Below are 25167 nucleotides of genomic sequence, written 5' to 3' on the forward strand. Positions count from 1 at the left end.
TTTACGTGGGTGTCCGAGCCAGCTTGCGCGCACAACGACTAATCCCATGACTCACTGAACATCCTGCAAACCCAGTGAGCATGTAAAGCACCGCGGGGGTGACAGGCGTGCACGGTGAGGTTTGAACCCAGGATGCAGAGGAAAGAAACAAGTCCCTCCAATCACGGGTCAGACATCAAGTGCTCAAAGTTTACCTAATTAATAAACCAGATCATGAAACATGGCTAAATCTTAATTTGCCACCAGACTAGACTGTATCCCCTAGCAAGAAAAATCTTCCACCACCAAGAGAGACCGAGGGACAGAAAAAACCTTCCATATCTTTCTTGTTCTTTTCTTCTCTCCCCTTTTCTTTCCTCTCCGTTTTCCCCCTTCCTTGCCAAACGGCCGGTGGTGACTTGAATAAGGCACGCACCATGCTTTTGGAAGTCAATGGCTTTAATTTACTCGTTTCAAAGGGTAACAAACAGAGAATAATTGGAACTATATATATATATATATATATATATATATATATATGGAGAAGAAGATGTAGAACTAAGGCCAAACAAATAAATCTGATCCAATAATCAATACACAAGAAAAGAAAATCAAAATATATAGAACATGATATCTTACATAAAAAGCATGGATGGAGGCCTATGGTACATGATAATGAACGAAAAGAATGGAAAAACAGAAAATACCATGACTAAAGAAGAAGAAGAAGAAAACAAGACAGTAGTGGTCAAAACAACAGACCGTACAGAGAGGTAAAACCTATGTATAAATAATATATATATATGGTGTGACAAAACTAGCGTTTCTGGGTAGTCTTCTGATACTTTTCTTTGATCCATTGGAAGCCAACAGAGGTCCCTTCTTTCACCTTCTTGAACCCAATTGAAGCAACCTGTTTGGTCTTTCCAAGCCCTTCTCCAACCTTCTGCTTGTATTTGGCAGTCGAATTGCTGCCGCCGCCGCCGCCGCCGTCCTTGCTATGATAGACAACAGGGTCTTTGTTGTAGTCCCATTGATCAGCCCATGATGTCTCGTAAGAACTGTTTCCGGCCATGGTTTTTACAACAGACGATGAAAGATTGATTGCAGGCAGAGAGAGGAGGGAAGAATACTTGTTTAGAAGAGGGAGGGAGGGAGGGAGGGAGGTAGGGAGGGATCTATGAAATTGGGTTTTCTTGTTTATGAGTTGAATTCGGGTGCTGCCTGTTTTATACTCCTAACGCGGTCCAACCTGGGAAGCGTGGGGGATTAGAAATCTGTACTTGTCTTTTATTTTTCACAAATATTTTAAAAATATTTTTATTCAAAAATATATTAAACTAATATTAAAAAATATTAGTAAATTAAAATATATTTTTTTAAAAATCCAAAATATGGTAGCAAAAGACTTATTTTTTTTAAAAAAGAAAAGGTTGATTAAAAAATACAAGTGTTTTTCATGAACAAAAGAAAAAAACCATTAATTTATAAGTAATTTTTTGGCCGTCTGTTTTCTGGGGACTCAACACGTGGCCAACTCCATTCTACTGCGTAATGAATGACGTGATTTTCTTAACAAATTTATAGTGGATCATGATTAAAATATTAATATATTTCCACCTAAAATCATAAATAATTTCCCACAAATTAAGTATTGAATATTATTCCAAATTAAATATTCTAAAATTCAACAAAAAAAATAAAATATATCATCACAGTCATTATATCTGTACAAGATTGGCATGCATGAAGATTATTAAACCCCGCAATATAAAAGATGTACATAGAGCATATATTTTGATAAAAAAGAAACTATAAATATAATAAATTATTTATATATAAGTTGAAATATAATGATCATTAGATTGGAGAATATAATTTTTTTTAAAAAAATCCGTGACAGAGCAAGAAAAATAACTAAATTATTATTCAAAAAAATACTTAGAAATGCAGTGTAAATCATATTTTATTAAAATTTAATTTTATTTATTAAAAGTTATTTTTTATATGTTTTGAATTATTTTAATATGTTAATTTTAAAAATAAAAAAATATCATTTTAATATATTTTAACATATAAAAATATTTAAAAAATTAACTATAATTAAGATATTTTCTTAGTCTTTAAACAGTTGTAATATTCAAGAAGAAAATTATTTTTAATTTATGCGCCAAGTCTGAAGATTCTAGAAGCGTTGAAAACATTGTTTTCTTGGGATAATCAGCGCAGCTTTTCTGCGAGTATTTAAAATGGACAGAGTTTCAATAAAACAGTTGCAAAATAGAGAATCCAGGGGCAGTCAAGTAAATGCAGAAATCAGCTTGTGCTTCTGGAAGCATCGAGAAACCCGGGCGATTTCTCATCATCAACGCTCCGAGTCAAATTGGGAGGTGTGACGTGGCGTTGGTTTTGAAAGAAGAAGTCTCCTCTCTTCTGCATTGATTCGTAGAAGCTTCGTGGCCTATCCATTCTCAGGTCAAAGCTCTCCCCGTTCAAGATACCCAAAAAGGACTTCCCCGGTTCTGTATCTCAGAAACATTATCATATTTTATTTTTATCTTATATTTAAATATCATTTATTGTTATTTTTATCTATATTCTTTGTAAAATAAACTTTATTTCTCTGAAATTCCCACTTTCAAACATTAGTTCGCTCCATTAGAAAGTCAACCGTTGTTATCTTGTTTTCATTTTTTTATTTTTTTTGAAGCAGTTAGCAATGACGTCGTTTTAAGACCAAGACGTTCCCGTGCAAACCATTAATTAACATGGACTCAAGGGCCTCATTGGCAATTAACATTAAAATATCAATACCTTTTGCAACCGATAAAGGAGGGTAGGCACGCGTGAATAAAGTTGAGCCAAGTAATAAAAAATTCTCCGATTGGATATGTTAATAAATTGATAAATTTTAAATTTTATTAAAATTTTACCGATCAAGTTAAAGGATCCACTTTAAAAACTGTTTGGAAAAGAAATTTAACACACACATACACAACATTCTCTCCTATATTTTACATGATTTAGCTTTTTAAAACTCAAATTAGCCTTTAATTACATTTTTTTTTTGTCGGGAATTGAATTAAAAGCTAAAAAACTAAAATAAAAATCTCAAGTAATATAAAATATGGTCTGAAAATTTTGTTGAAACAATCATTTTAATTTCCTATATTTTTTAGGTATAAAATGACTAGTCTCTTGAATTTCTATATTTTGATATTTTTTAGATATAAAAAAACCGGTTTCTTCACCAGCTTCTTTAACTTTATTCCAAAACAATTTGCTTTTCTTCCAAGTATTCTCATGCACGTGATCAACTATGAACTATTATTATTAAACCTAACATGGTGCAGTAAATCAACCTAGTATCTCACCAACTAGGAACTTATTTTGAGTTAGGTTTCATATTAAATTGTTCAAGAGTTGAATTGAATAAAATTGAAGTTAGATGCTATTTGATTTTTTCATAACTTCCTTTTAAACTGACTTCATTTTAACTCTTTTAAAAAATATTTAAAATGAATTTATTCTAGATTGATTAGATTAACCCATCAAAATTATAACCCAAGTCAAATTAGATTCTATAAATGACTATTTCCCTCGGGTCAGAGAATTTAGTTAGCTCATGTTCGACCATCTAACCCCCTGCTTACCCTAGTGCCCCTCAGTCATTAAAAGTGTGGTTATTTCCCACCTTTTATCTACAGGGCGGCGAAAGGGTTCGTTCACTGACCTCACTCACTCCAAACTAGCTACAAACTAGAAGCTTTGCGGATCTTGGTGCAGTTTCCATCATGGTTAGACATTTCCCATCTGGCTTAACTACGTTGTCATGTTAGCCTCGTATGTTACATGACCTGCATTCATTTATATTTATAATTCGTAAACAAGCAGAGTACAGCTTAGTTTGATGCAAATCACATGATTCTCTGATGATGTCCAAAAAGTTCATATAGTTTGTACCATTGTCCTATGGCAGCTTCACTTAATGATCACATGTATCCGGATTGCCAAGGTATTTGTGATAGAGCCACCGTGAAATGTTCAGAGCATTTCCGTTACTCTCCACCGGGAATATCTTCCGACTTTTCTGCCAGTTGTTTGTAAGCTTTATCCATTCTCTTCTCCAAGCCTTCAACTGGAAACCATGGCCATTTTCAAAACTCTGGGCTAAGAAATTGAAATATATAGCTGCTCGGGGACCATAGTAATCTTTTAGGAGACCACTCCAGTACTTGTTCCCTGAAAGAACGGGAACAGAGGTTTTCTTAAAACTCCATTGAAATACTGTTAAAAAGCCTACAAGTTTTCAATCATCCAGTGATAACAACTTCCAATGACATGTCCATCTGGAGAGGATGGGCATGGAAGAGCCTCCAAATTTGACTTGAGGCTAATTTTTCAAGCAACGAAGGTAAAGAGATACACAAGGTAGTGCTGATCCCCTTACCATAGTCACGAAGAAGACTTGCTTCCACCTCTGTGTTGTCATACCACATAGTTATCTGAGTTCTTGCATTCCATTCAAACTGCAGTTTCAGAGCACATTGAATTACTAAAAAACACACGACTCTTGAAATTGTTTGAGATCAAATAGGGCTGTAATTTGAAAGGCTACTAACTTGTATTTGCTGTTCTTCATCTTGAGCAAGTTGCTTTGCACTTTCTAACCATGGACCCAGAAGAAATCCCTCATGGCATGCCAAGAGTGTGTCTATGTCTTCCACAAGGTCTAGAAACATCTGACTCTGGTGAGCAACTCCATGGCTGTCTTTTAATCGGTAAGCTTCAATGACCTTTAAGAACAGCTCATTTGCATATTTTGCCAACACTTGTCTTGTGAGGTCAACTAAGTCATAACTGACATGGAAATAATATACATTTAGAAAAGGATGGGAAAATAGTGAAAAATCGATAATAATTTAAGAATTACAGAAATGGATAAACCATCCAGCAAAAGGTTTTTGAAACCTCAAAATGCTAACCTGTAGGTGCTGCTTCCAGATAATTCATCCCCTCCTGCAATGAAAAGTTCCAAAGCACGCACAACTTCAGTGGTTGAATACCATAGGTGAGGATGTTCATATGAATCAGTGTTTTTTATGAGGACCGCTCTTCTTGATACTAGTTTTACATTGGTGTGATGCCTTCCTTGCAGCATCGAAACAAGATTTGGATTAACATCAGGAAATGCTACAATTACATCCCGGTTTTTGTCCTGGTCCAACAATGCTTAAGGCTGTCAGAATTCAAACAACAGAGTGCACTAGGAGTTTTTCACATGCAAAATATGAATTTGGCACTTCAAGTGGACCGAGTACAAAGTCACAGACTCGAGGTTAAAAAGACTACATTTCTTATTTCAAATCAGAATCACCATAATCATGACATTTGTGGACACAATAAACTTTTCTTGAACTGAGGGAAATGATGAAAATGTATAAACATCCACAGAGAAAACGAGTGAAATTACAAAAGCATATGTATAGGAGGACATATAAATGAACAGAAATAAAAGGATTAAATATAAGTTCCATATTATGCACATTTGTGAAAGCCAAAGATAGGTAGAGTCATTACCATATTATGATGAATAATACATCCAAATGTACTTCATAGACTGTAGACAAGTTGGGGTACTTACATGGGCACCATCAGTGCAATTGTAAACTGTGTGGTACAGTATATTCCAGGCATTTTGTATTGTTGGAACTGATCGACCATAACGTCTTGTTGAATACAATTCAATCCATTCCTAAAAGAAAGACAAGATATTGTGATTTTGATTGAAAGTGTGAACTTCCCTACCCCTGATCCATTCTTATTTATTTTCCCATATGCCAACATTTCTAGAAAATAAAGGTGGAGAAACTTTCTTATTTCAGAAAAAAGTCTTCTATTCCTTCATAATTTCAAAATTTGAAAATTAGAAACAAAGCTTTCAGCAGGATCATGAAATGTACCACAATTTTATGAAACATTTAAAGGAAAGCGCATGTAAACTGACATATCAGAGTTGAATAAGATGAGAGGAACTCTGAAAAGACTAGTATTTGACACAATAATAACTACAGTAGTGTTCAGTGATGCATTCAAACAACATAAAAAGCAATCACCAAACTTAACAAGAAAGCAAGGATGATAGGGTTCATGGCTTGGCTTAAGGTTAAGTTTATCAAACATTACATTACCTTGACATCAACCTTGTTCTGTTGAAATGCCATTTCAGACATGAGGTCATAAACAACCGGGTTTTGTTCTATACCTTCCATTGACATTCCAACACCAACCTTCACAGAAGCAACTATATAGAATAAGATAAATGATGGAATAAAATGGTACAATAATTAGTTAAAATTGTAACATGACACGATGAATTGTCACAGAGAGAGAGAGAGAGATGAGTTCTAGCAATAGTTATATGCTTCTTTTGGTTTGACAGCCAACAGGCATCAGCAAAACTATGCAAGGTCATGCATATGCACCATTCGTATTATAAAAGGGGAGTTAGTGCATACGCCTATTCAATTTGTTTTTAAAATGACAAATTGTAATTTGCTTGAAAGTGACAAATAAAATTTACATTAAACAATGAAGAATATTTGCAAGGTAAATCAGCTGTATCACTCACCAAATTCTGCATATACAGACCTTTATCTTAAACACCATCAAATTGTTCAAGCAATGCAACAATACAACCCATTATGTTACACAATAATCTAATTGATCAGTTTCAGTTGCATGAATTCTAATTTTTCTGAACCATCAATAAAGTGCTTCATTCGCTCGGTGCATCTAATAATGAAGGGTATTATATTATGGTATATCTAGGTTTCACAATGTAAACAAACAGAATCCTGCTTTTCTTGCTCTTATAATTGGAATCTTTTGTCTGCATTTTCATGTGTTGTTGCCATCTGTTGTAATTCAATAAATTAGAAGACTCATGTGTTGTAATTAAACAACAAATCAAACAAGTTTGTCAAAAAACAGTATGAAATTGCTTCCCCTTTACTCACAAGCCCATCTAATTAGAAAATGTGTTAAGCTATTCTCTCTCCCAGATCTTTTCCTTTTTTCTTTTACTTTCTCCTCTTTCTTTAGTTTAAGAATCTTAAAATCTAACATTATTAGATTGAGGGAGGTGTAGTTGTATACGTGGAAAGCTTGTAGAGAGAACTAGGAGTATTAGAGAAGGGAAAAAAATTTAACACGTTGAACTTATCATGAATATAAAGAATATTGTCAACTGTCAACCTTATGTAAGAGCATGAAATGCTATGTGCACAATTAGTTGTGGAGGGAGAGAGTCAAACAGGATACTTGAAAGAGGTTCAATTTTTTCAATGCTATGATTGGCTAAGTTGAAGGATCTTGGATAATGGGTGGGCCACCAACCAATTTCATCAGGTACTGACATTGTTTATTAATAGTAGCTTAAAATTGTAATACAAATGAAAGTTGCAAAGTGTTTTTAAATTACAGTGCTTTTTGTTAAAGGGTGAAACTTTAAGATAATATAAGTTAAATTTTCCTTATGTTTCAAATGGAAAGATCAAAGCCACATAACATTTCAATCCTTATTAGCAATCAAGCTTTGAAGGAATCAACTTTACCATTGTGGAGTTCTCACTGGTACGAGCTTCAACTGGTCCAGAAGCTACTGAATCTAAATACCCATACATCTCCAAGTTTCCTGCAAAGTTGTGCAGCATACACCTGCCAAGTGGAGAAACGACAAATTAAAAACAATATAAAATATAGAAGAGGAAAAGGAAAAGAAAACATCAGAAATTCATTCTTAGGATATATATCAGGAATTAAGTAAACACTGAACATAGATATAACAGATTTATTCACAGGTTAGTATATAACAGAAAATAAAGTAACAGAATTATAAGCAGCTTGATGTTTAGAGATCAACAGAGTTTTACTTCAATGAGGATATGAGTTGTTTCACAGGTGCACAACCGAAGTGTAAGGTACTAGATATTGCTACTCTATGCTACTCTACCTGCATAAATAACTCAATGGCCATGAATGTGACTCAATGGCCATGGATGTGACGCTCAGTAACATGGTTTATAAATTCTGTACTGCATTTTCAGATAGCATGTATTATGTGTTCTTTTACAATACTCTGCATTTATAACATAGAAAAAGAAAAAAGGTCTCAATTTATGCTTCCAGTCCAAACTCAAGCCCAAATGAGAATAGTGATGACTAATGATAATACAGCAGATTTTGCAATTGATGAAATCAGGATATTTCTACTTCTCATAAGCAAATATCTTTGGCTAAGAATCAATCACAGATATCATCATCAGTTAGAAAAAGAACAATTAGTTACCAGATGTAAGGGACACCATAAAATTGCTCTGAAGTATCCCGTATGGGTTTCACTTCGGCAAACAGATCAAGGACTACCAGCCTTCCTATAGGAACTGAATGTAGAAGCGCCTGAAAAAGAGCAAAGAATACCATCAACCAAAAGCACTCATCAATAAAATAAAAAAAGCAACTGAACATTTCCAAATCATATCTATAGCTGAAAGCATGAAAAAGGCTTTGACTGGTGTATCTACACACATAGATGCATTGAATGTTCCAACAACTGCTACAAGTAGGTGACGATGGCGTAATAAGCTCTGGGTGATGTATGGATTCTAATTACTCCAAAATAAATAAAGAAAATCATAATAGTTGCATAGCAAACTAATCAGTAATCATCTGTATCCCTTCAACATTTTCCATAATGAAGCTTCACACAATCAATATCCTAAGTTGGCTGGGATAATTAAAAAACATAGAGAAGATCTAAGCTTTTTTTTCCTGAGCAAAATGTACGAAATGAGAACATTTCACATTGCATCAAGAACACTTCAGTCTGTTTAAGAGATAACCCAAGATAGCCACAGTGATCTAAGGCTGTGATATCATGCGCATTATAAAATTGATTTATACATAGTCAGATCATATAAATGAGAAACCCTGATTAACTCCTAACTAACATCTTGCCATTTTCTTTTTTTGATTAAATTTTTCTCTACTTTGTTTTTCTGAACTTTCCTTCTATACTCGAGAATTTAAAATTGCAGATATTAGAAAGATTGCTTAAAGTTCAATGTTTTCTGTACACTCAAACATCATCATTAACAGGAATTATATCCTTGTTCACTTTGGTTCAACATGGCTTTAATGCTTATTTAAAAAATAAAATACTCAAGAGATTGAATGGTAGTGTTCTTAACTATAGAACATAGAGTGCCTAGAATAGCAAAGCAATCAAATTACAATATAACCTTCGTTTGTGGAGGTCTCCAGAAAGGATCATATGAAAATAACCACCCCTGCAGAATTAAAGCAAATAAATCAGAATTCCAGAACAAATGGAGCTCACGTTGATTAAGAAGCAATTTTGGAACATAAATTATAGAGATGTCATACTTGTAGCAAATATATAATGACAAAATGCACTATCAACATTGAATTAAGTATCACTGAAGCTAGATAAACGTTTTGTGATGATTGATAACTAAACATTCGATATTCCTTCACCTGCATCAGCCAGACAGCATTACTGTCACCACTTTGCATTCCCTCAAATATTGATCCACCTAATGAAGATATGTACTCTGGGTCATCAACAGGTGGAGTATTCTCATCAAAAGTGTCACTGCAGTTATTCAAACAATCAATACACAGATACTTTAAGATAGAATAATTTTCTAAACCTGATCTGTTATTGAATTTGCTCCACTGCAATTCCAACATGAAAGAGCCAATGACAAAACAAAAGGATGGATGGATTCATGATTTTAATGCTGGACTTTGAAAACTGTCAAAATTGATAGCTTACAATATAAAACTTGCAAACTGAAAACCAGTTGTATGAATAGCAAAGCAAAGAAAATATTACCAGTTGTATATGTGGCTGGTCCTTCCATACTCTGACCCATAAGATAATTGCAAAGATCACAAAAATTTAGACTTCTTGCATTTTTGTTGAACATAAGGAATATAATTCTGGAATAACTTTGGTGATTCAGATAAGCTCACCTGTCAATTGTTGCTCAATGAATGCTCTTCCAATTTCAATAAACAAGGGATCTGTTGCATCAAGGAGATATGTGCAGCACCATCTAACATCACTCCTAACTGAAAACCTGGAGGATGTAGAATATGGGTCATGGATTCATAGATCCATCGAAGAAATACATGAAGTGCATCAACACAACTCTGCAGTCCTAAATCCTAGATGATGCTGGGTATGGTTTGTTAATCTCTTCTTGCCATCCCACAGCAAAAATGCCATGTACATTTTGGCACTTGATTAATCTTTCCAGGACACAAGGTTGAGTTACCCAATTTCCTATTTTAAGCTAGGACTGGAGAAAGCACCCCGTATCTGATAATTGCAATATATGTGGATGTAATGAGCATGAAATCACCAAAAGAATGAATAGAAAGCTTAAGAATTTCTAGTGAGCTTCTTGGACATGATCCTAACCAGTTCTTTTGTATTTTAATTATAAAGATATCGAAACCCTGAGTTTAAGAAACTATAGAATTCTTGCATTTCATAACTAGAACTTAAAAGTGAAGTCCATGCATATGTTAAAGTAGCACAAAGATGTACTAACCAATTCCCCAATCGTGTTATTTTTGCTGAAGGAAATATATTCCTTAATGCTGCAGGAACATTTCCAGAAAAGGCTGGAAGAACTGGACAGCAGAGTAGCAATAATTGCAAAAGTTAAATCGATAGAAGTTCAAAAATCAAAGCAATTATTTGATAGATAAATGTGAATTTCCTCAAACTTTTTTGTTTTAAATTTTTTGAAGTGGCATTTTGAAATGCAAATAGTTCTACTTTTATCTTTGCAGAATTAGGACAAAAGAAAGAAAGGCAAAATATTTCCTCTTATCGAGGAATTTAACATCCACTTCAAATAATGCTATGGCAAGATTAATTTGAATTTATACCACAACTAGAAACCTTAAGAGTATAAGTATATGACTATTGATACCTGGAGTCATTCCAAGTTCATACATTCTGGCGAGAATTTTCTTCTGCAGAACTAGTTGTTGATCAAACCAACTTTGTGGTAATGGTCCTCCCCACCTGTAAACAAAATAGTATTTGTAATTATGCTTGTTACTATTGAACCAGTTTCATTTCTAGACATTATTGAGAATGTTCTTGCCCAAAACAATAATAATCATAAAAATAGTTAATCAAGGGGTTAAAAGACATAATATGCTACAATTAGGAATTTGCAAAAATAGAGGAATATCAACATTTCGAACATCACACATAAAGTTATATAATTGAACGTGTACATAGAAAATTTTCACAAATTACTGTCTTTTAAACAGTCAAGCAAGAAATATAAGCTCACCTGTGCAAATTTGCCATGCGTGACCATGCAAGAAATGCAGGGCCTCCAAAGAAATCATCCAAATCTTCTTTACTAATATTAAATTTCTGCTAAAGTGAAAAGTCTATTTAGAACAGAAATCAAAGTGCCACATCAAACATAATAACTCCAACGCAATTCACAACTCTGTGAATAACTAATATGGTCAATTTGTTATTAACCACCAAAAAGAATATATTGAAACATATTGGAATCCAGAACTAATGTAAGAAGAAACAATATGAAACAATGTACGACACAGCTCTCAAAGATTAACTCAACATATACTGAAGAAAAATATAATTCATGTGATGTGTTTTTATTGATAAATGTGTGTTCAACAAAAGGGATTGTAATATAGATCAATACACTTAACTTTTATCTTTTCCAATATACTAACTATATGCAAAACAATTCTGAGCACAATAAACAGGTTCACAAAGGTTAAATTAGTAGTTGAATAATGAGACGTACATGTATGAGGATCCTGGTTCCTTATTGTAATTATTGTTTTCAGTACAGATCATTCATGATCCCAATATCATAGAATGTAGTGGCATAAAAAATTCAGTAGTGATGAAGCTTCCATGATTAAAAAAAAAGGCAAATAAAACAAAATAAAATATCTAGAGCTCAATTGGAAGAATATGGAGATCAATAAGGGGAATGGCACCTGGAAAACTTGTTGCCAAATAGCTTCCTGTCCTGTAAATGCTAGTGGCAAGTTGATGCCTTGAAGAGCCATCCAATCAATTTCCTTTTCCCATCTTTTCCAATCCCACCAAGCAAAAGAATCTTCCAAAGAAACATATATTAAATTTATATAATATTTATCAGACCACAAAGCAAAATGTTAAATCCACCTGAATTAATGACATAGCTATCACTCTGGATATTTAATAAAAAATTCAATCAATGCAGAAACTCACAGCTAGATGTGACAGCGTTCTGGTAATAATTCCAAGGAACAGGTCTCTGAACCAAGATACCATCATCTTGAAGACGTGGAAGAGAACCCAATTTAGGTATCGAATTGAGCTGCGCGCCTCCTGTTTTGTCCCAAGATATATGCGAACCACACCAATACTTCAAATACCAATGCAAACCAGCCAACACTTCCACTCCAGTTACCCCGGAAATTCTAGCATTGAGCACCCAGAAAAATAAAAAAAATTCCACGTTATCACAAAAGAAGTCATAATTTCTCGATAATTCAACGAACTTGATGAATTTTATTTCCTTCACGTTAATGAAAATGACTGCCACAAAAACAGACATAAGTTTTTTTTTGGCAAAAATTAATAAAAGCGGTAAAGAGTCTTTAGCATACAGAATCTGTGGAGCTCCGCGCCTTGTAAACGAGGGATGATTTTTTATAATGAAGCAAGATTCCCCTCCACATTGCTCCTAACATTAATACAATTAAATAAATTATATATCTTGCTCAAAAATCTTAAAAAAATATTGTTCTTCAAAATTAACTATAACAACAACAATGATAATCTCTCGGTGTTACTTTAGTGAAATGCATCAAATAATTAAATAAATTCGATAAAAGAACAAAGAAATCGAAGTACCTTAGATACAATTCGAAACTCGAAGCTGGAAGAGTGAGAAGGAAGGAGGCGTTGCAGAACACCGCGAGCGGCGGCAACTTGGACAGAAGGAAGAGCTCGTTCGCGGTCCTGGATTTCGAGAATTTTGGAAATGTAACCGACGCCGATCGTGGAAGATTGAGCGAAAGAGAAGAAGAGAAGGAAGGATGCGAGGAGGACGAGAGAAACGGCAGCAACTAGAGGGGAGTCCATAGGGAACAATGGAGATGAAGAGAGTGATAAACCCAAAGGGATTTACTATAGAGAAGATGGGCATTGTAGTGAAGGGAGTAAGGAGATTCTGTGAAGAGTAAGAGACAAAATGGATTGCCGGCCAGAAGTGTAAAGAAATGAAAATGGTGGGTGCTATCTGTTTGCTTTGTTTTTTCGAATTCGAAATTTGACATTTTGACGTACCTATTGCCGGAAAGTATTTTTTTTTTTTAATAAATTTTAGGAGAAGTAAATTTTAAAAAAATGAATTCTAAGAAAGTTTTTTTTGATATTTAGTAGTGTAATAAAAAATAAGATAGAAAACACTTTTCAGTGTTTGGTTATGTCATGGAAAATAAGATGGAAAATAACTTATTAACATTTTATTTTTCTCAAATTTATTAAAATAATAAGAAACAAATCTTACAAATTAAAAAATTGAATGAGAATAAAATTGAAAAAAAAATATAATTTCATAAATTATCTCAAATAAAATAAATAATAATCAAAATAATAGAGATCAAATCTAAAAAAATAAAAAAAATAAAGAAATTAAAATAATAATAATCAACATTTCATAAATTATTTCAAATAAAATAAGTAACAATCAAAAGAATGAGGACCAAATCTGATAGATAAAAATTTTCAATAAAAAAATGATAAGAAAAAAGCAAATAACAATTATAAAAATAAGGACCAAAATTAATATAAAAATAAAATTTTAAGAGATGAAATTGAAAATAAATATTAAAAACAAAATATATATATAGCGATCAAAAGTTTAAGGATCAAATTTGATATAATCAGCAAATAATGATATTTTTAAATTTTTCACAACTTCCGGAAAGTGTTTTCCCCCAAATTTTTTAGGAAAACACTTTCCTGAAAACCAAGCCAAATTTTCCTTTTACTGGAAAGTGTTTTCCATTGACCAACTTTTCTAATGGCAAACAAACACAAGAAAGTTTGGAAAGTGATTTTCTGGAAACTACTTTCCGGAAAACAAACACAGTTAAAGGGAAAACATTTTCCTGAAAACCAAACCAAATTTTTCATTGACTAAAATTGACTGAAAAGTATTTTTCGTTGACCGGAAAGTGCTTTCCGTTGACTAGAAAGTATTTTTCGTTGACCGGAAAGTATTTTTTGTTGACCAACTTTTCTAATAACAAACAAACACAGAAAAGTTTGAAAACTGGTTTCCAGAAACCAGTTTTCAAAAAAACAAATGAGGCCTTATTCTTTCATTTGTGTTTTTTATAGGTTGACTAATAGACGACATGGGCTTAGATTTTAAGTTGCTTCCATGGACTTATGTGCCCTGTTGACTTGGGCCTTTAAACCTATCTTTTCATGAGAAATTTTGTTACGCATGTTAAAAAATAAAAATAAAATAAAATAGAGAATACACACTTGTTATCAGGATTATCATGATTTTCATTTTATGTGTATTTTATAATTATGTTGTGCATAATATATGATAATATATCTTGTCCCAAATAACATCTTTTTAGAATAATTGTGTAAATATATATTTATACTCGATAACAAAATTATTAAAACTTTAAATTGAACTTGGCCTTTCCACCTTTGATTAAAAAAAAAAACAATTTATTGCAAAACAAATCTCCTATCATCATATATAAAATCTTTTAGTGCCTAAATTAATAAATGTGTAGGAGAAAAAAAATCGTTTAGTAAAGAAAACAAGAACGTAGGAGAGTGGAGGTTGTGATTATTGTGTGTGATTTTGTATTATGGTCTATGTGTTGTTACCAGGTGATCAAGATATTTATACATTTTAGGTCATATGAAATTTCCTCGCAAAGGATGGAGTTCTCAAACATATAATTCAGAGTAATGATGAAAAATAATTAATTTTGCCATATAGTTAACTTGTTAAACAAATTGTTCATGCAGATGTTGTACCATCAATTTATGACACAAAGTAGATGCTGTAATGATAATTGGTGAGATAGGATAGCCATGGTACTAGCAATTAGTGAGACAAAAGGCATCATACTGACAATTCATATACCCCCGTATTGATAACTTGTAGAATGAAGAATTGGGTGCAAACTTTATAATATTAGCTAGTGGTTGCATCACGTGAGACATGTGTGAGATTATTTTTTTCTCTTTTTTCATTTCATGTTGTTTGATCAATTAATATTGAAACTAAATCAAAGAGTTATTGAAGAATCAAGGATTGAATTAGAGGAAGGGAAGAAAAAATTACATAAATCAGTGTGTGAAACAAGATTGCCATCTTATGGCAACATGTGCAATGTCATTATGGTTTTGATAGTAGTCTTCCTTTCTGTCATTAGATTCATTCTCTTAGTGTTATATGTGTAGATGACATAGCCATGGTGGCGTTTCAACAAAAAGTTTTTTTCTCGTACTTTTAGTTGAGGTTGGTTTGAAAAAATATATGTTTGGTTAAAACTGTAGTTGAAATTGAGGTTGAACAAAAAGTAGTTTAATGTGTTTGGTTAAGAATGCTTTTGAAATTGAGGTTATAAAATAATTTAAAAAATATATATTAATATTGATGGTTTTTAATTTAAATACTATATATTTAATTATTGCTATTACATCATGAAATAAATAAAACTTTATATAAATATTTTTTATTGTTCCATTAAACTATCTACAATTCCATCACGTATGAAATACATCTGATAAGGACTATAATTTTCACAAATTTCTTAAAAGCGCAACAACATCAGGTAAAATATAATCATGAACAAAATTAGGATTGCGATCAAATTCTGCAAATGCTACGTCATTAAGCAATTTCCGTCTAATTTATATAGTGTCATTGAATAATGTTTAACACTAGTTTTTCGAATAAAACTCAATTAAAAATAAAAATTTATTTTTTTTATTTTGTTGAGTCGGACCTGGTCTGACCAGAACAATGGAGCATGGCTCCACTGTGCATTGATTCCTCCTCCCATGAGAAGCAGCAAAATGTTGCTTCTACAAAACCTACGACACAACTAAATTTTTGATGGGTCCTACTAGCATAAACCACTGTTTTTTCTTAACCAAACGATAATATTTGTGGCTGTGGGTGAGGTAACGATAATATTTGTGGCTGTGGGTGAACCTCACCCACAACCACACTACCAAACGGCCTCAAAGATACCATTGATGACAACATTATTACCATTATTATCATTGTTTATGACATCATCACCATCAAAATAAAAATCATGAGTCGGTAGAGAATACCAATCAACATCTATCTCATTATAAACAAGATCGCTAAAATCTTTATGATATCCATCTCAATCAAGAAGTCGTTTTCTCTACCCATGCCTATAAAATGAGTTCTCAAAATTGTCTATGAATCCATGATCGATCTTCTCACGATCCTCTAAGCTCCTCACCTCTGCCAACTAACATGTTAATTTTATAATTTTTCTCTGCATGTCTTTTATTACTGGTTGTTGAACACCTATTTTAATTTTACAACTTATCTTTGCATGTATTTTATCTCTTAATTTTTTAACATCTCTTTCTCAAGAGGAAATCTCCTCATCCCCTCATACATGAGTTCATCTTATTCTGCTACCTTTAGTCATAGTTATTTTAGCATACAATAAGTAAATAAACATCAAGATCATTGAGCTTTGATATCAAGTATTACAAGCAAAAACAACAAGTTAGAAAGATAAAATTGAAGTCGAATATAATTGTCACACCAAATTTTAGTCATAATTCTATTACTGAATATTTCTTTTTAATTAATCTATATCTAGAGGTTTATAATTTTTTAAATGAATTCAAAAATTAATTTTATAAAATAAAAAACCTCAAAGTAAAACAATTTTTCTAAAATTAGATAAAAAATAAAAAAACTAAGAAAACAAATAGTTTAAAATAAAAATCCTCCTGAATCATTGTATCATAGTTCACCGTACTGATTGACTTTCTCTTCAAGAGATTTTTCTAGTCTACTTGGTCGTACGGTCTTCCGGGCCAGGTTGTCGTAGCGGGATGAGTTTCAAAACAGGAAAGCTCGGTTGATGAGGACAAAACTTAGCTCACAATTCTTTCTTTTACTGTTTTTACTTTATATGGATAGACGAATCATTTCCCAATGTGTACCTTTCTATGGAAACATCTGATATTTCTCTAGTGTTTTCTTCTATATATTTTCTGCCTCCCTGTGTTTCTCCCCCCTCTCTCAAGCAAGCAAGAGAATCATGTCCGACCACCATGCTAGTTACTCAGATCATGATTCTCAACCACGCTCCGACGACCACCTTCAAACAAACCTGCCTGCACTTTATTCACAGCCAAGCCTCCCATCACTACGTTCCCTCACCTCAAACCCCGATCACTACCAAGAAATCCTATCCACCACCCACCACCACTGCCTCACCACTCTTAAAGGCCACACCTCTTATATATCCTCACTAAACCTCGTTGGGAAGTTCCTTTACAGCGGCTCCGGCAAGGAAATCCGATTGTGGAAGGGAAACTCTTTAGATTCTGAAATAGATCATGAGAACCTAAGCAACAACGTAGTGGCTGTGGGAAAAGGTGCTGTGAAGTCCCTTGTTGTTCTGGAAGATAAACTCTTTAGTGCTCATCAAGATCACAAAATCCGAGTATGGAAAATCAATAACCAGGAATCTGATAAGCAGAAATACACACGTTTAGCCACTTTACCAACACTTGGTGACCGTGCCTTCAAAAGTCTGTTGCCCAAGAATCAAGTTCAGATTCGCAGGAACAAAACATGCACATGGGTTCATCATGTCGACACAGTATCTGCAATAGCCTTGTCGAGTGACGAGTCCCTTCTCTACTCCGTTTCATGGGATCGGACAATTAAAATATGGAGAACTAATAGCTTCAAGTGCTTGGAGTCGGTAGCCAACGCACATGATGATGCTATAAATGCAGTGGCATTGTCGAATGATGACAGTGTTTATACCGGATCGGCCGACAAGAATATCAAAGTGTGGAGGAAAAGTTCAAAAGAGAGCAAACATTCCTTAGTTGCCACGCTAGAAAAACACAACTCTGGGATTAATGCCTTGGCACTAAGCACTGATGGGTCTGTTTTATACTCTGGTGCGTGTGACCGATCAATTGTAGTATGGGAGAAGGACGGTGGTGGCAATATGGTGGTTGTGGGAGCCCTAAGGGGCCATTCACAGTCCATATTGTGCTTAGCTGTTGTGTCTGATTTGTTGTTTAGTGGTTCCGCAGATAAAACTATTAGGATTTGGAGAGGTGCTGACAAAAGTTACTCTTGCTTGGCAGTTTTAGAAGGGCATAGAGGCCCTGTCAAGTGCTTGACAGCAACGCTTGACCATTACAACACGACCGATGCATCGTATCTTCTTTACAGTGGGAGTTTGGACTGTGATATCAGAGTGTGGCAAATCAACGTCCCTCTCCTATAGTATAGATTTCCTTAACTTGGAATCGCGGCTGTTTTGTAAATACTAAATACAATATATGAGAAGTCTGCTATAGTTCCTTTTGTTTTCCTCCTTTTCTGCTCTCATTTTCCCCTCCTTTGAGGTCGTTTCTCGAGTTGAATTGTTGTATGGGAGCCATGTTGACCTTTCAATCATAGAATAATTAAAGGGTTGATATGCTTTTGTGTAAACTCTACAGGAGTTTTTCTATACTTGTGAGACTTCAATTGTGCTCCTGCTCCGATGTTGGCAGCTAACACAACAGTGCATATAAATGTAAAGGCATAACAAGATACTTAAATCCTGCTATTATAATTCTGTGCTCAAAATATGAGTTGCTGTCGTGTAGGTGGTGACAACTCAAAAGTCCCAATTCCTTCCCTGAAAATTTCTGTAACTTGTTAGGAGTTAGTGTTTCAACATAGTACTGCCACGGGAAGCCTCCCAGATTGAGAAAGGGAGCAAGGTGTGCCCCTTCCTTGCCTACTTTCTGAGCACATATAAGCCTAGCTAGCTGTATCACAAATTCTTTGAATGGTGTGTTCTATAATTTATGCAGAGAATTATAATTGGCTTGTGGGACTCAATGAGACAGAGAACAAAAAGATCGTAGATTAATACTTTAAATTATAGAGATTGCTGACACTAAATTTTCTATCCATTTCCCAAAACTGCCAAAACATTCAACATCGCGAACTCCTCCAGCCCACTCAATAAGAAGATTTCTGCAAGTGGAGAGGCAAAAGCAGATTTAATGTTCAAAACAACCGGAAAGCAGAAGTTAAAAGATAGTCGTTATCGTCGACTCCATACGCTATTGTCCAAAGGAGTAATATAACACACAAGAAATCTTTTAAGCAGCTGGGTTTTTTTTTTTTCTCTGCGCTTTGCAACAGTAGCTATCCATCCCAGTAACCCAAATATGGAAATTGAAAGATAAAGTAAAAAAGGAAAACGAAGAGTGTATATAATTCAAGCGAAGGTGTTTTGTCCATGGCATCTAGCTGCCATAAGGGAAAGAACCAATAGCAGAAAAAGTAAGCACAGCAAATTCCATCACTCCCATTTAAGAAACCAGTCCCTTTCTTACAAGGAAGCCAGAAAGAAAATGGTAGAAAATAAAAGATGATGCATTAGATGCACAAGTTGGTTGTTTTCTCATGTAATTAACTTGACAAGATAAGGCATGGATTTTCTTCAGTTTAAGGTAAATCTATCTTAGATATCTTCAGTTTTTTATTTTATTATTATTATTTTTTGAATCACCAGTGGTTTGGCCTCCTTAACAAGTTACCTGTGGAGGAGAGGTTAGGTAAAAGTCGTTTTTCCTTTATGGTCACTATCCTGACCTGCTCTTCCTCCTGGTAGGCTGCTTTTAAAAGCCATCCTAGTGGGATCTGGTGATCTAAGATTCATCTAATAAATCCCTGAAACATAAAAAAAAAAAAAAAAATATAATTACCTAAGTGGTAATCCAGTGATAAGAGTTTGGGATCAAAAAATTTACTCCCTTTGTGGTTTCAAGTTCGAGCCCTAAGTTATTCATATGATAGCCACTGGAGGCTTACATGGTCGTTAACTTCAGGACCCGTGAGATTAATCGAGGTGCGCGCAAGCTGGCCCGGACACCACGTTAAATATATATATATATATATATATATATATATAACATTATCCTTCTACTCAGTCTCCTATAAATTTCTACCTCCCTGGACTTGGATATCGTGTCTACACATGCAATCTCACCACGTGGAAGCGCAAGATCATCAAACGAAATGCGAAAATACTTTTAACCTAACTATGAAATAAATACAAGCAAGCAGTCAACTTATGCCCACAAAGGATGGCATCTACCCGACTATATAAATATTAAAAAACATGCGTGTAATTTGATCATTGGTAAAAACTTGAGACCAAAAAATTTACTTTTTCTGTGGTCTCAAGTTCGAGCCCTAGGTTGCTCATATGATGACCACTGGAGCCTTATATGGTCGTTAACTTCAGGGCCCGTGGAATTAGTCGAGGTGCGCGCAAGCTTGCCCGGACACTCACGTTAAACTAAAAAAAAAAAAAAAATTCAAAAACAATTTTATTTTTTTAAAAAAATAATATCAGTTGGAGTTTGATAAACTTTAGAGTTATTAAAGACTTATATGATTATTAATTTTAAAATCTGTGAGATTAGTTAAAATATGTGCAAGCTAGCCCGGATACTCATGTTAATAAAAAAAAATAAAAAAAATTAAAAAAAATTTCAATCCTAAATAGAATAATTCAACTGATCAAGTTTTGAATTTGCATCTTCGATATCACTAATTCAAGTGTCACAAATCTCAGAATCATTAAAAATTTACCTGGTCGTTAAATTTAAAATCTCAAGATATTAATTAAAATATGCATAAATTAACCCGGACACACAATTAAAAAAAAAAACATTCAAAAAACTCAACATTTTAATGCTAAAATCAATACGGCTGCAACATGTAATGCCCTGACCTCTGGCATGGAAGATGTTATAGTTGAAACATATTGGACATGGCATCATGTGTCACCCCACCATTACGCAAATCAGAGAGAAACTACCATACCAGGGAATCATCGAATCGCAGTAAAGGATTATCCTCGTAGCTATCCTATGTGGGATATTTCGTTGATGTTTACTTTTTCTTGTACGTCATGTTAACAGTGAAAAAACCACATGCAAACTGAAAATCAACACTGCTTCTTACAAGTTAGTTTTGCTTAAAATGTTCCTTTTAGTTTATTAGGTATAGTTAGAGTAAAGTAGAATTGACAATTTCCAACTTATTCCGCAAACATAAGATTTAGCTGATGCATGCGCATATGCGTACTTGCATCGTGCAAACAGAGGATTTGATAAGCAACAAGCAGCAAGAAAAAGTTCATTAATTTGCACGCAGGAAATATTCATTAATGCCTTGCCTAGTGAGAAAAGTTGATTCTAAATTGCAAGACACCTAGAGAGTTTTACACAGCCAAAGAGATTCTCCTTTCGTCCTTGCTGTGCAGTTTTTTTCAGCTGCATGAACTCGTACTGAAATATTTTAGTTCATGATTCAGGTTTGATTCAACAAGAAAACAGCTCTCAAGGTAACCACAGAAAGGGAGCATTGCTTCTGTCTTAATTTTCAGCTTTCACACGATTTACACCAGACATATAGTTCCTCAACTTTGGAGACATTATTTCTCAATCAAAACTATATAAGCCAAGTTACCCTGTTCATATGAGAAAATATTACAAGCTTTAGTCAATGCCTTGAATAAACATTGTACAATATCAAGCAGAAGTACACCTTGTGATATATACATATCAAAAGATTAATTAAATCATTGAATGAACATTGTTTAAGGAGCACAAATTGCTTCACTTATCAAATATCGAGCTACTACAACACTGCTGCCTACTTTTTTAATAGCAGAAAAGATCATCTGAAAGTACATGTTAGCACATATGCAGTGTGTGTGGAATGCAAGAAGCAGAATAGAATGGGCATCACAGTGGTAATTTTGCTGGGGTACCCGGATCGCGAGGGTATTTCCTTGGTGTGGGACGATCTTTTGAACATATGATGGCAGTTCTCTGTCCATATGGGCTGCGTGAATCAACTGGATACAGCAGCAAAGGTGTGTTAATATCAGCTCAGTGAGGAAGCGTACATTGACAACACAAAGGCAGTTATCAAAATTGAAATCTTAATAAAAGGGAAAATTTGGCCTTAAATTCTACAAAAAAGGTTGACAATCCTTTTGCAGACAGCATGTTGGATCTCAAACTTAATAAAAAATTGTGTTCACTGCGTAGTGCAAGCGACTCCACTTCTCAGGTAAGAGGCATCAATTCAGGCCAAGACAAAGCAAAACTGATGACCTTTATACAGTGTTAAAGTCGGTGATCAAAATTATAATAAAGGTATCCAAAGCTACTCAATTGAGCTACTGGTCAGTACAATCTGATCAAGGCAGCAGCTTCGTGCCCTTGATCAAAATTATAATAAAGATAATCTATCAGATTCATTTCTTGATACAAATGCGAACCTGTAATTAACATAATGAAATATTAAAAAAGGAATATTTTTACCAAGTAGAATATGTATCTGATATTACAGCAATAGTACCTGAGCACAGTTGCAATGTTGATGAGCCCATCAATTTGAGTGACCTTTCTGCATTTCTTACTTCCTCCTGGACCAAAAGGTACATTTCGGAAGATTATTGATCGCTAGGGTTTATGAAAAACAGAAATATACAATGGGCGATTCTTACCGAGATTAGAACCATTAAAAAGCACAAAAGTACTTGAAGGGGTTGGAAATCAGATTATTGTAATAATCACGATGCAATATCATTTAAAAGTTTTGAACTCAATCAACTTTTTTGTCAGTCTATCAGCAAGCTTTTTACTATAGCACTAGTGTATCACTAAGCAGATTCTTCTAGGATTTATAAAACCCAATCTTTGGCTTCTATGGTGAGTGAAATATAAAATCACAGATTCCAAGGTACCAACAAACAAACAGAAAGACAAGGACATGAACTAAAAATATCATGCTGAAGAAACTTATGTTCAGAACTTCAAATTCTAGAAAACAACTATTCACAATACACATGGGCTTCCTCTTTATAAGTAAACCGTTTAGTTTCTTTTCCATGTCAATTCAATATAGAATATCAATTTGTCAACATACTGCACATAATAAATTAATTTACAGTAAAATATAAAAGTGGGTTGACGATTACAATCTGAAAAAGATAAGTACCTGAGGATCATGGCCTTTTGCAGCTACGAACAACCCACCAACGCGAACCAAAGGAAGACAATACTCCGCTGAAAATCAAAAGAAACAAGCACCTTTAGCTTTAACAGTAAGCTTCCTTAGGAAACAAAAGGCTACTGCAACAGGGTACAGGAGGCGGAAGACATTAAGGTAGAAATTTTTTTAATAACCTAAAATTCTCATTTCTGCCACTGCTCTGGCTACTGCAACATCAAATTTCTCTCTGAAGGAAACATTCTGCCCTAAATTCTGTCCTATAACAAGAATAAATAATGAGCAAAACACCCAAAAACATAGAGTCAAATACAAGACTTGGCAGCTCAAATGTGTGTGAAGTTACACTAAAAATATGATTATTCAGACAAGAAAGCATATCAAGATTCAAACTCAGAAAACAACAAGCAATACCTCTGCTCTTCCCCTCACAACTTCAACATTTGACAAACCAGTAACACTAACTGCATGTTCCAAGAAATCACATCGCTTGTTCATCGACTCCAAAAGCGTTACTTTCCATGCTACATGGAAATTACAATACCAATGACATCACATAAAACAAAGCCCACTTCAAGGAACAAACAAAAAGAAAGGAAAACAAAAGAAAAAGAAAAAGAAAAAAAAAAAAAAAAAGGCTAACCAGGACAAGCAATAGCCAAAACCAATCCAGGAAGACCGGCACCGGTACCAACATCAACAAGTTTGATACTGTCAATTGAAGCATTGCAGTGTGAAACATAAGAGTCCTGTATGGGTGGTAGTATTGCAAGTGAATCCTCAATATGCCTCTCCATTACTTCATCCACATCAGTAACCGCAGTCAGGTTCATTTTCTGCAACATTATCAGAATTCAAAACCTCAAAAGAAGCCAAACACTAAAATCTTAGTTTTAGCTAACTTTTATGTTCTTGTTTGTGTATGACCCCACCTGGTTCCACTGAAGAAGAGTATCAACATACAGGCGGATTTGTTTTTTTTGGCGGCAACTGAAGGAATCGAAATTATGAGTTCCGATGGTGGCGGCGGTAGTTAGCGATTTTGCCTTGATTCTGTGAAAAGGAAATGCTTTTGGTTCTATGACGGAAAAGTGTTTGACAAAAGTCCCAAGCGAAAGCGGGAATGGAACAGCAGGAGGTTTGCAGCGCCAAACCAGCATTTTTCTTTTCTCGCGCGCTTTGTCGACGCCGCCTGAAATATAAGCGCTAATAACCTGGTCACAAGCTGAAACTAGAATTGCACTGTCTTCACCATGTGCCCGCGCTAGGTATGTAGGTTCTTTTATTTTTTTTTGTTTCTTATCTATATATTTTTGTTTCTTATATATATATGAACAGTTACATCCACATTTTTAATAAGAATAATTAAAAATATTGGAGAGAAAGAAAAGTGAAACAATGCCAGCCTTTAAAAAGTTATGTTTTGTCGTAAAATATTATAAAAGTTGAGTGAATGTTCTTGAGTTGTTAATTCTTGATTGGATGCTTGTGAGAGCAAAGAAAGGAAAAGTATGGATTTTTTTTGAATTTTGAATTTTATTGTTTTGAAAAAAATCAAGTATTTTTAATACCGGATCCGTATCTTATAGTATAAATATATAGTCTCATATTAGGTAAAAACTATTAGAAAAATATGTGAGGGACCCACAAATATTTTCAAAATGATCCTTGAATTTTCTTAGAATTTTTTAAAATTCTTAAAGGCCTATTTGGCTAGACTAAA

General features: G+C 34.0%; 3 protein-coding genes across 5 annotated transcripts; 1 reads left to right on the top strand and 2 right to left on the bottom strand.

The window, feature by feature from the left end:
- Positions 1 to 3568: 3568 nt before the first annotated feature.
- LOC118044572 (alpha-N-acetylglucosaminidase) lies at positions 3569 to 13386 on the bottom strand. 3 transcript variants are annotated; one of them, XM_035052930.2, is made up of 20 exons: positions 12977 to 13386; positions 12730 to 12806; positions 12329 to 12540; positions 12073 to 12194; positions 11382 to 11470; positions 11010 to 11104; positions 10623 to 10704; positions 10039 to 10145; positions 9899 to 9929; positions 9538 to 9655; positions 9282 to 9329; positions 8330 to 8439; positions 7596 to 7698; positions 6171 to 6269; positions 5624 to 5734; positions 4965 to 5197; positions 4602 to 4839; positions 4430 to 4508; positions 3943 to 4221; positions 3569 to 3836 (listed from the first exon to the last, which is right to left on the bottom strand). In XM_035052930.2, the coding sequence occupies exons 1-19, from the start codon at positions 13205 to 13207 to the stop codon at positions 3965 to 3967; spliced, it is 2442 nt and encodes an 813-aa protein (XP_034908821.1). In that variant the 5' UTR covers positions 13208 to 13386; the 3' UTR covers positions 3569 to 3836; positions 3943 to 3964. The 3 variants fall into 3 exon arrangements, with proteins under 3 accessions (XP_034908821.1, XP_034908822.1, XP_034908820.1); XM_035052931.2 differs by having other exon boundaries at positions 3826 to 4221; positions 11382 to 11467; XM_035052929.2 differs by having other exon boundaries at positions 3826 to 4221.
- Positions 13387 to 17239: 3853 nt separating this feature from the next.
- On the top strand, positions 17240 to 18677 carry LOC118044570 (protein JINGUBANG). The gene has a single exon (XM_035052928.2). It carries the CDS (start codon positions 17425 to 17427, stop codon positions 18634 to 18636), a length of 1212 nt encoding a protein of 403 aa, XP_034908819.1. The 5' UTR covers positions 17240 to 17424; the 3' UTR covers positions 18637 to 18677.
- A 3178-nt stretch (positions 18678 to 21855) lies between these two features.
- Positions 21856 to 24741, bottom strand: LOC118044569 (uncharacterized). Its single transcript, XM_035052927.2, has 7 exons — positions 24377 to 24741; positions 24088 to 24280; positions 23859 to 23968; positions 23621 to 23699; positions 23433 to 23500; positions 22791 to 22857; positions 21856 to 22281 (listed from the first exon to the last, which is right to left on the bottom strand). The coding sequence occupies exons 1-7, from the start codon at positions 24602 to 24604 to the stop codon at positions 22169 to 22171; spliced, it is 858 nt and encodes a 285-aa protein (XP_034908818.1). The 5' UTR covers positions 24605 to 24741; the 3' UTR covers positions 21856 to 22168.
- Between the last annotated feature and the right edge of the window lie 426 nt (positions 24742 to 25167).

This window comes from Populus alba, chromosome 12 (genome assembly GCF_005239225.2).
Source record: "Populus alba chromosome 12, ASM523922v2, whole genome shotgun sequence".
In the NCBI taxonomy this organism is placed as follows: Eukaryota; Viridiplantae; Streptophyta; class Magnoliopsida; order Malpighiales; family Salicaceae; genus Populus; species Populus alba.

Bases quoted from the DNA above. Each gene is read 5' to 3' on its own strand.
- LOC118044572 (XM_035052930.2), bottom strand. From the start codon at position 13,207: ATGGACTCCCCTCTAGTTGCTGCCGTTTCTCTCGTCCTCCTCGCATCC. The intron at 9,930-10,038 runs GTGAGCTTATCT...CTTATGGGTCAG, and splicing joins CATTGAGCAACAATTGACAG to AGTATGGAAGGACCAGCCAC. The intron at 9,656-9,898 runs GTAATATTTTCT...GAATAACTGCAG, and splicing joins ACCAGCCACATATACAACTG to TGACACTTTTGATGAGAATA.
- LOC118044570 (XM_035052928.2), top strand. From the start codon at position 17,425: ATGTCCGACCACCATGCTAGTTACTCAGATCATGATTCTCAACCACGC.
- LOC118044569 (XM_035052927.2), bottom strand. From the start codon at position 24,604: ATGCTGGTTTGGCGCTGCAAACCTCCTGCTGTTCCATTCCCGCTTTCG. The intron at 24,281-24,376 runs GTGGGGTCATAC...ATAATGTTGCAG, and splicing joins CTCTTCTTCAGTGGAACCAG to AAAATGAACCTGACTGCGGT. The intron at 22,282-22,790 runs GTACTATTGCTG...TGCTGTATCCAG, and splicing joins AACATTGCAACTGTGCTCAG to TTGATTCACGCAGCCCATAT.